This window comes from Streptopelia decaocto (genome assembly GCF_964273445.1).
Source record: "Streptopelia decaocto genome assembly, chromosome: 6".
Lineage (NCBI taxonomy): Eukaryota > Metazoa > Chordata > Aves > Columbiformes > Columbidae > Streptopelia > Streptopelia decaocto.
In genome coordinates, this window is record NC_138660.1 from 23,984,485 (window position 1) to 23,999,234 (window position 14,750).

A 14,750-nucleotide genomic window follows, 5' to 3' on the forward strand; every position below is an offset into this window, starting at 1 on the left:
ATGAGTTCTGTGGATAAAATTTGTCCACAAAATCCGTTAGATTCTGCCTGTCAGCTGAGGTTATCTTTCTGTCTACAAGAGGCTTAAACATAGGAGGGGTATCTTCACTCTATATTATCTTGTTCTGTTGGAATTCATGTCCACAAAGAGAAGCTGAAATTGGATATACTTTTGGTTTTGTGGTTTTTTTTTTAATGCCCTGGAAGTCCAAAGCTGCTCTTGAATGTCCTGGTTCTGGATGCTTGTGATGGTAAATCAGGCAGACTTTTGAACACTTCTACTGACTTCTGATAATATCCCTGCAAATGAAAAACCTGCTATTACAGAAATGTGTGTTCAGAATGTATGCTTTTCTTGCAGTTTCTGGTTAGGAATGTCGTTAGTAAATCTTTTGTTTCTTCTCTCGTAGTTGGTCCCTCCTATAGGAATGCTGAACAACCCTATGAATGCTGTAACAACAAAATTTGTTCGGACATCTACTAATAAAGTAAAATGCCCAGTGTTTGTTGTCAGGGTGAGTATAGTGTTTGATTTACTAAGTTGTATTGTCTTAGTTTAAATTAGAGTGATACTCTTAACTGAAGAAAGAAACAAGAAAAGTTAAAGCATTTCCAACTAAAACTAGTCTGGAATGTATGCACTACTGCTGTGCCTGGTCTTTCTGTGGTGGGATTTAGGAATTTAAAGGGTAAGGTCTGAGTACAAAGTAATTATTACTCTCTGAGTTCAGGTGTGCTTCCTACATTTTAATTCTTTTTAATTTGTGGAGGCTAATACATCTTGAGTCACAGAAAAAAGGCAAGTTAGTCTCTGCCATTTGACTCTTGTAGCATCATTTTTTCCATTTTGTTAGCAGTATAGTTATAGTATGCATGTTGTGTGCTAGAAATGTTTCGGTGCCAATAAGCTGCTGCTTCTCTAACGACTAGACTTTTTTCATTGCTTTTATAGTGGGCTTTGTCCTGGTCTTACAAAAGTCAAAAGCCCTCTGGCACAAGTCTGCGTTTTTGTGCTATCTTATATCCTCTAGAAGGTCATTTGGTAAATTCCAATTTTGCAGATTCCCTGGAAGAAGCTTATGATCTATTTGGAGGATTGTGAAGGTATATTTGAACGTTATATTTGCACAGTTTAGTTGAATTTCTCTTTTGCAGTGGACTCCTGAGGGGAGACGCTTGGTCACTGGTGCATCTAGTGGAGAGTTCACTTTATGGAATGGACTGACTTTCAATTTCGAAACGATATTGCAGGTAAATTAATGTGTCAAGATTTCTGTGTATTTCTTTGAGGTATTGGAGCATGTTTTAGGAACACATCTTCACCCTGCTCATCATGGATCTGTAGTCTAAGTGCAGTAATGGGAGCCTTAGGGGTCTTTTTTTGTTACGCTGCTTGGACCCCATGTCAGACTATGGCTGTAAGCAATTCATTTAATGCTTCTCATTTCATTTCCATATGCTATGCTGTTCTGAAGAACACACTGTTAGTATTTGTAGTAATAAACGCTCTGGAACTAAAATGCAAAATACTCTTCATTTGTTATTTAGAAGACCTTGGTGTACAGAGCAAGGGATTTTTTTTTTCCCCACAGTAACATCTTGAGTGTAATAGATCGTTGTTTTAATTTCTTTGTTGCAGCTGTTAAGTAGGAACTAACTTTTGTTTGTGTGGGTCGGATAGTGTTTGAACATGTTTGCTAGAAGTTTTGTTTCTGAATTTACAGGCTCACGACAGCCCTGTAAGGGCTATGACTTGGTCACACAATGATATGTGGATGCTGACAGCAGACCACGGGGGATATGTGAAATACTGGCAGTCCAACATGAACAACGTCAAGATGTTCCAGGCACATAAGGAGGCGATTAGAGAGGCCAGGTTTATACACAATATACCATTTTCTGTAGTACCTATTGCCATGATTAGACTGTTCTCTAAGTGTATTCTGGGTGCAGAAATGCATGGGTTCTGTCAGATTCTGGGAAACTTCCTGCACCACATAAACACAATCCTTTCTTTTGTTTCCACATTCTCACCGTTTTGCTGGCACCTTTCTGAATTAGTATTGTCCCAGTATCCGCCTCTGCAATATGTTAGAGATGTATTTGTCTGCCGCATTTTGCACTGGTATTCTTTTCATTTTTATATGGTGACGATGTGTATCAGTTATTCCTTTTTATACGCACTGTGTAAGACAACAATTTCATTCCAAATAAAGAATTCAGTCTTTAATAATCTAACTGAATAAAATATAAAGCCTTCAGAAATAAAACACCTGCATAGTTCTCACAAAATAATAAAACGCTAAATAAAGTGAAGAACTGCTTGGCTCGGTGAAGCCAAGACTTCCAGTAAAACTAAATACCCACGCAGACTGCCACATACAGAAGTCTAATGTTAATCCTGAATGGGTTCTTCAAGCTTGAAACTGTAAGCAAGCCATTGAAAAGAAGACTGTAGGATATTCTCTTGGTTCAGTGTTGATGCCTCAGTTGTGCAAATGTCTATATAAAGAATGGAATCTAAAGTGATACTATCAGTAAGGTGTAAATGAAGGATGTTTCTAAAGAAAACCTGCACATAATCTTTAGTAAGATACGGAAATGTTTTTAAAGTAAGCCTGAATGAACCAAATGAAGAACCAAAATGAAGCCAAAGCAGTGTTTCTTCGGGTTCAGGTGCTGGCCCTTGGTGCTAAAGGTTCACTGCTGCAAAACCACTTTCCACTAAAGTCACCATTTTTCTCTGATAGGGTGCAGCATTTTCTGCCAGAGTTTGGTTATGAGAAGTGCTTACATTGGATTCAGTTACTGTCTGATTATCGTGGCCATACACTGTATTTCTCTGCTATTTTAAGCCCTTTCCTGATCATAAAGATCCAGGATTTCCCGAGGGCTCCCTCGTGGTCTTTCTCTGCACCAGAGAGGAAGTGAGTGCCTGTCAGTTGCTGGAGATGTTCTGGCCCCAATCCCATGGCTAAATGGCTCCTTGCTTTTCCAGTGACTTCCGTCAAGCGACATTGTCTGCTCAATCTGGAAGCTGCTTCTGTGTCTGTAGGATTCTTTTTATGGTGTTGATGGGTTGTATATAATAAGAGGAGGTTTTTCCAAATTAGTTTTACAATAAGTGGTATACTCATTTTATGTACAATTTTTTTCAGCAGCTAATCCAACTAGCATCTTCCTGTAACCAGCTTTCCCTTATTTTTGCTTCTCTGCTGCAAAGCACCTGTGGCTGAAGAGGAGTTTTTTTCCTAAGAACTGTTCTCCTGTGCTTCTACACAGTGTTACTTTCTTATGGTACAACCAAACATGAAAATCTAGGGTGACAGTTATCAAATCGTATTGATGTTACTTCTCATCCTGCAGAGAAGGCGCTACCGTGTGCAGGCATGGGTAGGAAGGCGCTAAGAATAAATTCTGGGTTTTTTCCTCAATTGACAGGGGACTGCAATGCAATAGTAATTCTGTGCTAAATTCATGTCTGGTGATGAAGTGTCATTTGGCAGGCACTCTACTCACTTAAAAAGTCCCTATGTTCAAATGCACCCTTCAGTGTATAACACATTACAGTATAATTTTGCCCTGTCTGAGAAGCATAGATAATCTGTTAAATGCTGACTTCTTTCCCCTGCTGTGTGTCTTCATGTAACAGTTTCTCACCCACGGATAATAAATTTGCTACATGCTCTGACGACGGCACTGTTAGAATCTGGGACTTTCTACGTTGCCATGAGGAGAGAATTCTTCGAGGTATGTGTACCAAAAGTACTGATTGGGGTATTTCAGGAGGGGGAAAAACCTTTTTTTGACTAGGTGTTCACAATACAGAAGTATCAGCTTGTCTACATTTTTGTATTACCTCCCTGTCCTAAACCTTCCAAACAAGTTTTTGTTTGGCTGCTGCTGTAGGTGTCTTATAATATTCAGAGAGGCTGCAGGTCACAGTGGCGTTACTCTGTTTACTGTCCACTTAAGCTCTAAACAAGGGAGGTGGATATAAGGACATTTTTTTCTACTGCTAACATTGGCAGAAACAGCTGTTTTGGGATCAGGAATACATTTATCTTTCTCCAAAGCTTAATCTTTGTGACCACTTTTACTTCCGAGCACACATCTTCATGAAGAGGATTCCATTCTTTTTAGTGGGCATGCCTTCCATTCTGATTTCTTCAAAGGCAAGGTGGTTACTTTTTCACAGTCCTTAAGAGGATGAGAGCATTTAGGTAGAGAAAATAAGGAAATTTTGATCACATCATGCATAGCACACAAATAATCCTAGCTTTGGGTCAATAGTTTTCTGTCCACCATCTGTGTACACTAACTTTGGTGCCTTTCTGCTGGCCTTGTCAAGCTTTCTCCTTCTCTTGTTGCAGTCTTACTGAGCAATAACAGTAACTTCTGACAACTCCTTTCTTGCAGAAAATGTCAAAGGTACATAATTTAATAGGAGAACATATTAAAGGCTGCCATTAAATTGGGGGTTGTAGGCATGCAGATAAACTGCAAAGATGGCATGCAATAAAAACATGGAATTTCAGTTTTAGGTGTGTGAGCTTGTTCAGTGCTTTCCTAAAGTAAGGATTTTTCTTTTTTAAAATCATGCTTCCAACTTGGACCTGCTTTATGTATTTTATAAAGTAGAGCTCTCCCTGTTTCTCTTGACTCTTAAGCTCTCTCGTTTCACTAATACATTACTTTCAAGCACCACTACTTTGAAAACACATTGGCCTCCAGCGATCTTGCAGTGATGATATTCTAACAGAATCTGTGCATGGACATTATGGTAGATGTGTTCTTTGCAGAAGCTGGCAAGTGAATTTCTAGGCTGTCTCATTTACACCTTTTATTCTGGAAGGACCCAAACAGATTCAGGACTATTTTGCCTGATGCTTTACTAAAGAGATCATTCTGCACCAGGCTCGTTCTGTATCCTCCTCCAGGTTTGTACTGACTACTCATTGAAACTATGTGGAGGAAAGGGGGATAACTGCTGTGCAGAGTTGTGAAGATTGTAAAAATCCTTCCAGTTCTTCTACATTCTTTTAATATTCTGCATAAAGTGGAAGTAAAGCATTTAATTTAGGCCATAAAGAACAGAACTTGCATTACATTTCCTTCTGTTGTCTTGCATACTTGAACATTGTGATTGTGGCTATAACTCAAATAGAATGATGCTTTAATTTCATATAGTTTAGACATCTCAATATACACTTCTTAGTTTGCAAAATAGCTCTATAAAGAATATCTTTGTTTCTGCTTACATAGTGTACCCACAATATGTTTCATCTTTTATAAGCTGGAAATATTTTGAGAACTTTACATCTCTGGATAAAAATTGGACAGGGCAGATTATTCCTTGTTTCTGCAACAGATAAAAACAAACCAAACAAAACAGAGAAAAACCACAATACCACCTAAAAATCCCCCACAACAAAACAAAACCAATACTCTAAACCCTGAGTGCTGGGAGTGGGAGGACGCTTCTGCAAAACATACAAGTTTGATTTGGTTTTGGGCCCTAGCACTATTGTTAAGTATAATCAGAAGATGTATTTGAAAGAGCTATATGGGTAACACTTAAGTAGCTTTCTTGGTGGAAAATGCAAACTTCCATTTTGTTATTTGAAGTTCAGAGCTTCTGGCTTTAGGAAACTGAACTTCAGCTTTTCGCTTCTCCACATGCGTTCTGCTTTGTGCTTATGAGCATGACCTGTAGAACTTTGCTTACTACAGCTTTCAAAATATGTAAATACTCATGTTATTGCTATTCCAAAGTTAGTGACTTGTAAATTAAAATCTTAATGGCACTTTATTAAAACTATATTTCATTACCTACAAAAAGTGCTTAGATTTAATACCATGGTCAGGAATGTTCTTTTTATTTCCTACTTTCACAAACTGTGCTTTAGCTATTCTGGTTAATATTGGTGCTGTGAAGTTGAAAGATTCTACAGTGTAGTTTAGATCCAAAGCTTCACTTAATGTGTTATGGTATTGTTAGGTTATCACACTGAATTATAAAAATCAAATTATGGTATCCGTTTGTAACCAGATGTGTTCATAAAGAAGATTATCACTCACAGGGATATGATGTCAATATATTGTTATTCCTACTGATTTTTCAGCAACAGATTAAGGAACATTTTAAAAAGCAGACTTTAGGACTACAATGCTAAGGAACACTTTTAAAGGAATTCGATAAAGAGCATAAGGGATAAGCTTTGCTAATATAGAAAGGACAAAATTCTGTACATTTGTTACAGGTGCTTTTGTTTGCATTGGAATGAACTAATACTATTTATTTGTATTATTTGGATGGCTCCCTTTACTTGATACTGGTCTAAAGGAACAATTCTAGTCTTACCTTCCAAAGAGGACAGGAAAAACAAATTTGAAGTGTTGAATTACACAGGGCTACTTCTTAAGGTTTTGCTGGAGTTCTTTCAGCTGTCTGCAGAGGGCTATGCTTTTTCTCAGCAGTTCAAGCCATGAATACACGGGTTACATGAGAAACACTAATTAACTGTGTCCAGCTTCCTTTTAATTTGTCAAAATGAAAATAAGCAGGACACCCTGTTTTGTTCTTCATACATAATGCCAGACATTCTTGATCTTTTGTCCTTAATCTGGCTCAGAGTCCCATTGCCCAGCTTTTCACTAATTAATGTTACTTTGCTGCTTTTGTGCCAGGGCATAGTAGATGGAGTTTGGGCATTTTGTTAAAGTATGTGCAAATTTATTGGGCTCTTTTCTAATACTGTGAAGAAATAAATAGGATTAAAATCCTCCATTTCTTGCAAAACCATCTTTTAAGTAATTCATCTTCAAGTGAATTATCTTGGAAGGACTCTAAGGTGGGGGAAATGGCATTGTCACAGTCACTGATCTGCTGGCTTCCCCTCAGCCCAGTTACTGTCTCTTCTCTTGAACTGAAGGTGCTGTACCCCGAATTCTGTGCTGGTAGTTTTTTTCCCATTATTCATTTCTGTAATGTTACCATCTTAATGATGATAATAAGTACAGTTTGGTGCACTTGCTAAAATACACTGGTAGAAATTCAACTGATGTTAAAATAATGTTGTTCTTAAAATAACAAGAGAAGGAAAACAGTCTATAGTGTAGTAATATGCTGTTTTCATGTCAGTAATCTGTTAGTCTGAAAGGCATTTCCAGTAGTGGCATTGATAACAAAACACTATCAGGTCTTTAGTCTAAACAGTTGCAGTGAAATTAATGCCAGGACTCATGTAAATTGCCCCCACTTGTGTAAGAACATACACACTGAAGGCTTTTATTAATGCTAATTACATCTGGTAAAAAAAATATATATATACAGTAAAAGCTTGATAGCCCTCTATTTCTACTGAGAAATTAACGTTATCTGTGATTTGACTGGCGACTGTGAATCTTTGGGTATTGGGTGTGTGCTGCTGTATCCTTGAGAACACTGCAGGTAGATCATTAGTAAATACATGATTCCTTCATTATTCCCAGTGTGAAGTCACGGGTTAGGGGGCTACACACACATTTCAATGTTGTCAGTTCCACTGTCCCTCCTTCTTTCACAGTCACACACACAAAATCCACTAGAAACGTGTGCTTGGGAGGACTGTACGATTTTCATCTGGAAGTCTGAGCTGGATGGTGCCAGGATTTCAAAGCTTGCCTGGCATAAATAGGTGTTTTGGGGAGGGTGACTACCCAGCTCTCTGAAGGATGATAATCCAGCATTTGATAAGATATTTTCTATATAAGTGTTTCTGTTTTCTGGCTGTAAAATAGAGTAATACACTAAATTATCTTCCTGCCAACATGGTAGATTTGAGCAAAAGATATTTCTTATCCTAACTTGAACAATTAAAAGCAATTATGATTACTTCAGCCATCTGTTCCTAAGTTCTGAAAAAGTGTCTCCACAGCTTGTCATGCTGAAATAACTGGAGAATTTTTTATTCCTTCCTTTTAGTCTGTTTCCGGATCTTCAGTAGCAAATAAAATATCATGAAGCGTCTTTAGTTGTTTAAATCAATTGCATGGTTTGTGTACTGTGCACTTTCTGCCTGGAAGTGAAGGATCTCTGCAGAGTGTTTGACATCTGCTTCCTCAGTCAAATAGCAAATCCTGTATGTCAGTTCAGAGGCCATGTGTTCAGTAATTAAATGGAACCTGAGAACCAGAACTGAGAAGAACTAATCTTCATTTTGGGCCTTTGATTTTAAGCATAGACTACTAGCTAGGTCTTGGGCTTTGGAGCAGGTAGCTTCTAAAACTGATACCTTTTCCTGGAATGTAATTGAACTCTACTCTGGGTAATTTAAAAGAAAAAAGGACAATCCTCATGTTGCTGTTTACATTTCTTTTCCCTTTATCTGAAGTTTTTGTGTTGTTTGTCTCAGTACAGAGAGAAAAGCCACCAAATTCAAGAAATGCACATATGTTGATACTGTGCTTCTTGTAAGGAGACATAGTGTTTAAACCTTCAGTTTCTTGTGGGGACTTGCTTCTTTGCGCTGTTAGGATTTCAGATAGACCTCATAGGTCTCTTAGTCTGCTGATGCATCCCTCCATGAATGAATATTAGAACGATTTTTCTGCAGAACAAAAGCCTGAGATGAGACCCATTTCCAACTGTATGTATCTAGAGAAGGCAAGTCCTCAAATTTTTTAATTTAAAAAACATGAGCTATTTTGAAATTCTAGTGTTAAATTACTTAAATATCTTTGTTGGTAGAGTCTAGCATGGCAGCTTATGTGGCAGGTCTCTGATTTTCATGAAACTTCATTACCAAAGTGAAGTTTGGGATGAGAAAGAGGGGTAAGTTGCAGCTGAGCCTTTTGAGCTCCAATTGTGCTCTGGATGGCTGTGCATCCATCTCTTGTGTTTTAGACACAGGCAGTGTTAGGGAACTCGCTCACTGGGATGGTGATAGTGAATCTGTGAGGGGTTTTCTTCTTCACGAATAGTTCAGATCACTTGCACACTCGATGGTGCAGGAGCCCTTTTGTTCTGCTGTGTGCAGTGCCAGCCCTGATGCTGCCGCCTTGGGGTTGTGTGCATAGAGGACCCCCACTTTTTCATCTCATTAGGAGACCTCTCTGTTGCCTTTGTGAGATTAAGAGTTAGAAATATTGTATATGATTTCCAGCTTCAGAAATTGAAGTTACCATGCAAAATATTTTTTCCTCGTATCTTTCTCTGCTCTTTTTCCGGAGTTAAGTAACACCAAGGACTTGGAGTGTGAGTATAAACCTCCCTGAGTTCATAGATAGCTCAGTCACTGCTGCTTGCTAAGAAGGTGGGTATAACCTGTGCTAGATGGGAAGAATTCAGTCTTTTCTTGCTTGAGGCTACTCATGTTCAGGTGTCATCTAGCAACTCAGTTTTATTCCTGAATATGACTTTGAAGGCTACAGCATCTTGGTTTTCTCTTTATAGGAAAATTTACTAGAGGTAGACTTGTTAAAATCTCAACTTCTATTTGTGTTAAATGAAAACGTCCATCTGAGAATCGAAAAAGAAACTTCCCACTATGTTGACTTACACCAGGTTTCTATTTGTGGAGTGTTCTGATTTGGACAAGAAGTTTGTTTCAGTCAACTCTACTTGAGGTCCTTGATTTCTGTGGTGAGTAGGAGGTAGCTCCATGATGCCTTTGCTCTGCTCCCTAAAGCAATGCCAGGAGAATTCAAGGGTATTGAAGACTGCTCTTGGAGCTGAGAATTTGGTTTACATTGCAGTTCAGTTCTGAGTAACGCTGGTGTGCAACATACCAAGTCTTACAGTTCTGATTCTCATCTAGAATCTAGTGTTTTTAAAATCCTGGCAAATTAATAACTTAAAATATATAGAATTCTCAAAGAATGCATGACAGAGATCATGAGAAATGAGCCACAGGACCATGACACCTTTTTTTCTTTGTGTTAATGCTTTTCATGAGACAAGAATGAAGGGGCTCTATACGAGAATGAGTTTGTTTCAGATTCAATTTTGAAATCTCTTTTCCTCCCTGAGAATTATCCTGAAGCTGAAAGTTACACTCTCCCATTGAGTCCAATGGCAAAAATTGCACTAAAAAGGCAAATACTTTTAATAAATATATTTTGTTAAGCTTGGAGGAATATTGAGAAACTACAGTGTTTCCTGGGACAGCCAACTCTTAGTGCTGCTGCAATACACAGTACTCCCTGAAGATGCTGTATGATTGCGTCATTAAGATTTCTTGCATCTGCTTCCTTTTGTGTGTTTGATAATTGCAAATTACCAAACTAGGTAAAACCTTTTTTTATGGTTTGTTAGTGTAAATACTTCAGTGCTGAGAACTTCACTGTCACCTGTTGTGACTACATATGGAAGTAAACATAATATGGCACAATCCTCTGCGTAGTGGTCAGGATTTCACCTACAGTGAGACCATTGGTGCAGCTTTGTCCTCAAACCCCACTCATCATTGTTGAGAAAGAAAAACACTGTTTTAAGTGGACTATGTTGATAGGGATGAAAAAAACCCAAACTATAGATTTAAATACTGATGCTCAGATGACACCAGTCTTCCTTTCTTGGCACAAGTGTAATTGTTGAAAAGGATGCAGGTGGTTTGCACTGGGAGTGGCGGCTTCCTGGGATCTGCTCACCGGTATTTGTCATATCACAGGTTCTCAACAGAAAGATAATCATCCAGAGTTAGTCTTACGCAAGTTATGTTAGTAACTCATTTTCTCTGATAAAATCCTATGTGGATCAATACTCAGGATTGAGCACTTCATTTGTTATTTTTTTGAATGGAATCTTTTGTCTGACATACCGTTTCCTAATAGAGTTGACTACAGAAATATGCTGTCTCAGAATAAATGGTAGAAGTCTTCAAAAAAACAAAGACCACAATTCCCTGGTGAAAATAATTCATGTCAGTCCTTAGAATCTTACCTTGCTGGCTTCTTCATTCCACTTATGTGTGTTTTTTTTCCTTTTTTCCTATCCTGTATTTACTTCACTAGAAGCTTTTTTGCATCTAGGTAAGCACTGACTTTTCAAATAATTTTATATTATCTTTTGCATCATTTCAATCGTGCAAACTCAAATTATTTCGTATTTTAGTATGTTTAGCTCTTGAGTTATGCTCTGGCTTTAGTAGTGAGACACTTTGCATCAAGTTTAATCGTGTGAATAACGTTGCAGTTCTCATACTAAGGTTTACACATTCATGTGGACAGCCTGGCACTGGGAGATGGGGTGAGAGCTCACAAATGTTTTCTTGAAAACACGGTGGTTTTTTTCTCTCTTCTTTACCTGCCTGGCCTTATATTCTCATGAGAAAGGTAGTCCTGCTCATCATGCATTGCATTTATAGGAAGACTGAGGATCAAAAGAGGAACTGGGGAATGTGCTGAAATGGGATTGAATAACAGACCAGGAAAAAGGGGTACATAAGAATCCTGAAAAAAAGTGGGTGAAAGGTGGGTGGAAATGAGGAGGAAAGCAAATGGAAGGAAAGGGCAGAGCCATGCCAGTATGAAAAAACTTAATAACAACAGCTGGTGTAACTATTGAGAAAAGACAGTGACAGTGTGAGCAAGGAGGTGAGAGTCATGCTGGGACCTCACGGAAGTTCCACTCCTGGCGTTGTGGCGATAAACCAGGGCAAACGCAGCTGCTGGAGCTGCCAGAGCAACAGCTGAATGACACACTCGGACACAAGCGGACAGTATATAACATACCAACAGTCTGTGTATGTACTGTAATGCGTGTGGAAACGTGTAATAATGCTACCCATATACATACACACATATTTTTCCCTAATCTCTTTTAAATTTTATGTTCTGTGTCATGACTCTTAAAGACTCAAGTTGATGCGTTTGAGTAGCATTAGGAACACATTCCTTATTCATTGGGAAGATAAGTACCGAGTGCTGGTTTAGTGAGCAAATGGTACCACTGTTCCTACTGGAACGAGGAGAAAGCTGTCTCTACCGCTTGGCTAAAACTCCTTATGGTTTTTATTAGGCCCTAAGAAGTAATGTGGATCCTCTCCCTGCATTCCCCCCCCCCCCCCCCGACTTTTGTTGATTTAACAGCTCTAAAACTGAAATATCTAATAGTTGCTAGCTTTGGATTGTTTCAGTTAGGAATATAATTGAGGCACATCCATGCTGCATGCTTCTGCAAAAAGTGTTTGATTAGATTAAGCATGCAAATATGTAATATTAGTTTTCAAAGTACAGTGCCAGAACTTTCCAAGTGACCAAGATAGATTTCACAGTGAAAATAGAAGCTGTCATTTAATTTTGCTATTTACAGATAAAAGACTTTATATTGCAAACAAAACACTTTTCAAGGAAAGACATTTTGATTTTTACTGTTGAAAGTATCATGTGTGTATTGCAGATACAGTAACTGTCTTGGAAGATTTCTGAGTTAATATTTTATCGTGGAAAGGGTTTTTACAGTTTATTTTAAAAATAAAGTTATTGAGTATCTTAGCTTCAAAGCAGCACAGCTGTAAGCATCAGAATTACAGCCGTATAGGAGAACACTACAACTTTCCACAATATTTATATCTTATAAGAAGTTTTACAGACTAGATTTAACATTTCTTCCATCACAAACAGTTTGGAATACTATGTGTGATTATTATCTCAGTGGAAGCATCTCATATTTCTAGTGCTGCAAGACAGTATTTTGATACATTACACAATCTGTCAAGTTCTGGCTTGTGTTCAACAATTCAAAGCACAGGTTGGTTATGTATCTTTTTTTTAATGTCATATTTTGTTAATATTTGTCATATTGTGTATAAATTCATTTTGCTCCAGTAAAGATAGGTAGAGCTATTCCAGATACAACTACAGCCGCATAAAGAAGTGGTTGTATCTCTTCAGTTTAATTTTCTGCTGTCGACAAGGCAAGGACTTCAGGTATCTTGCATATGTTGTCTTTGAAGACAGAATTAAGCTTTCAAAGGGAACTTATCATGGCTATTTAAATATGAGCCTGACCTGAGAAACTGAAATGTAACTATTAGCAGGACTGGAATAGGCGCTTCTGCCAACTCCCCAAGATCTCAGAGTGGAAAATTAAGAATTCCGTTCAAAAAAGCTGAGGCATGTCTTCCTTTGGCTGCTTAAAATTGGGAAAAAATAATACATTTTAGTAAAAAGCAAACCCGGCTAATTAGTGTGTGCTGACAGATGCATATTTTCTACCATATGTACAACAGCTTTTTTATCTGCCTCTCTATTTAGAATGATGGCGCATGAAAATATTTTAAATATTACATTAAAATATTACTTCTTAAATTTCCATCACTTAAAAAAGCTACCTCTAAAAAGAGTCCTAACATCTGATAAATTAGGAGCTTTGCTGTAGCTATCGTAGACTTCAAACAAAGAGTAGGAAGAATCGGTGAAAAAGCATAGCTCAGGATCCAGTCTTATTACTATTATTATATATTAGGGAAAATCAAGTCTAAATATTTATACAATACTTCTACATTTGAACTTCTCTTTATAGCTGACTTCTTTCTTCTCCAAAATGATCCTATTCTGCTTCATTTTTGTGTGTGTGTGTGTGTGTGTGTGTGTGTGTGTGTGTGTGTGTTAAGATGTAAGGAATGGTTCTGATAAGTATTTACTGTCGTCAGATGCAGAATTTGTGTAGCAAGACCTCAGTGTTCTTCCTTGCGTAACACAAGGCCTAATGTTCATTGAGAACTACTTTTCATCAAAAGTTGACGTTCTTGCTGGGCTTGTAGCTGATCAGTACTCTTAAAGGTGGAAAAAAAAAATCTGAGTATCCTCTTTCAAATGAACGGAGAGCTGAGCTTGGTTTCCTTCCCCAAGTTTCCATGGGAGAGAGTTGTCCTGAGATGGGTTCATAAAGTTTCAGGTGAAAGTAAAAGATTTTACTTCAAAAAGAGAATTTTGATGATTTTTTTTTTTTTTTTTAATATGTGGAGATATATAGCACAAATTGATGTATAAACGGTATTAACAGGTAAGTAATTTCCCACTTCATTACAACTCTGATAGGAGTCCTCAGAAGTTTGAGTTCAAACTCACTTGATGTTCCAGGTATGTTGCCATTAGAAAAGTATTATGGAAAAGTTAAAAGTACTGAAAAAGAAAATATTTTCGTTTATCTCCTCTAGTCCAATGGAAAACACATCTAAAATCCCATTTTTACGGGGGAGATGGAGGGTCTCTCTCAGTTTTTTTTGGGGGGCAGGGCTTGGGTTTTTTTAGCTGTTTCCTTACTAGTGTGGTAGAACAGTGTGAGTTCTGCTTAATGTAGGTTTTGTGCAGTCTCTGTCCTTGGAGGTTTTCAGCATCCAACTGTATAAACCCATTCCCCTGTTTTGCCAAAGGGGAAACAAAGGAACAGAAAATCCTAGTGATTTACTTTGTAGCTACCTTCAGCTGTACACCAGCATATACGACATAAGGAACTGACCTTCTTAAACTCGTTATTTTTTTAGTTTGCTTTTTCTTCCAGCTTTTAACATGCCTGAGGAAATGTGCACAATCGATTTAGATTGGAAAGATTTCTTAATGTTCAGCGGCACTTTTTCCAGAGCTGATAGACGTTTGGTCATTCCACAATGGTTAACAGTTTGTTCAACTTAATCGTTACTGTAGTTTAAGTATTGCTTAGACTTTCTCCTGCAGTCAATGAAAATTTTTTGTAAATAAGATGGAAGATGTGATAGCATGCTGGCAGCATCTTCAAAGCTCCTTTAGATTATGTAGTAACAGCGA

General features: G+C 37.8%; 1 protein-coding gene across 5 annotated transcripts in view; it reads left to right on the forward strand.

Moving 5' to 3' along the window:
* WDR33 (WD repeat domain 33) overlaps positions 1 to 14,750 on the forward strand; it is a 70,993-nt gene that overhangs the window by 21,528 nt on the left and 34,715 nt on the right. For 2 of the 5 annotated variants that reach the window (XM_082056844.1, XM_082056840.1), the window contains exons 4-7: positions 410 to 514; positions 1,155 to 1,250; positions 1,724 to 1,875; positions 3,652 to 3,749. In XM_082056844.1, the coding sequence (XP_081912970.1) occupies positions 410 to 514; positions 1,155 to 1,250; positions 1,724 to 1,875; positions 3,652 to 3,749 (451 nt within the window). Of the gene's footprint in view, positions 1 to 409; positions 515 to 1,154; positions 1,251 to 1,723; positions 1,876 to 3,651; positions 3,750 to 4,801; positions 4,831 to 4,854; positions 5,789 to 7,965; positions 8,116 to 14,750 lie in introns of those variants that run through there. The other 3 variants (XM_082056842.1, XM_082056841.1, XM_082056843.1) reach the window with 3 other exon arrangements.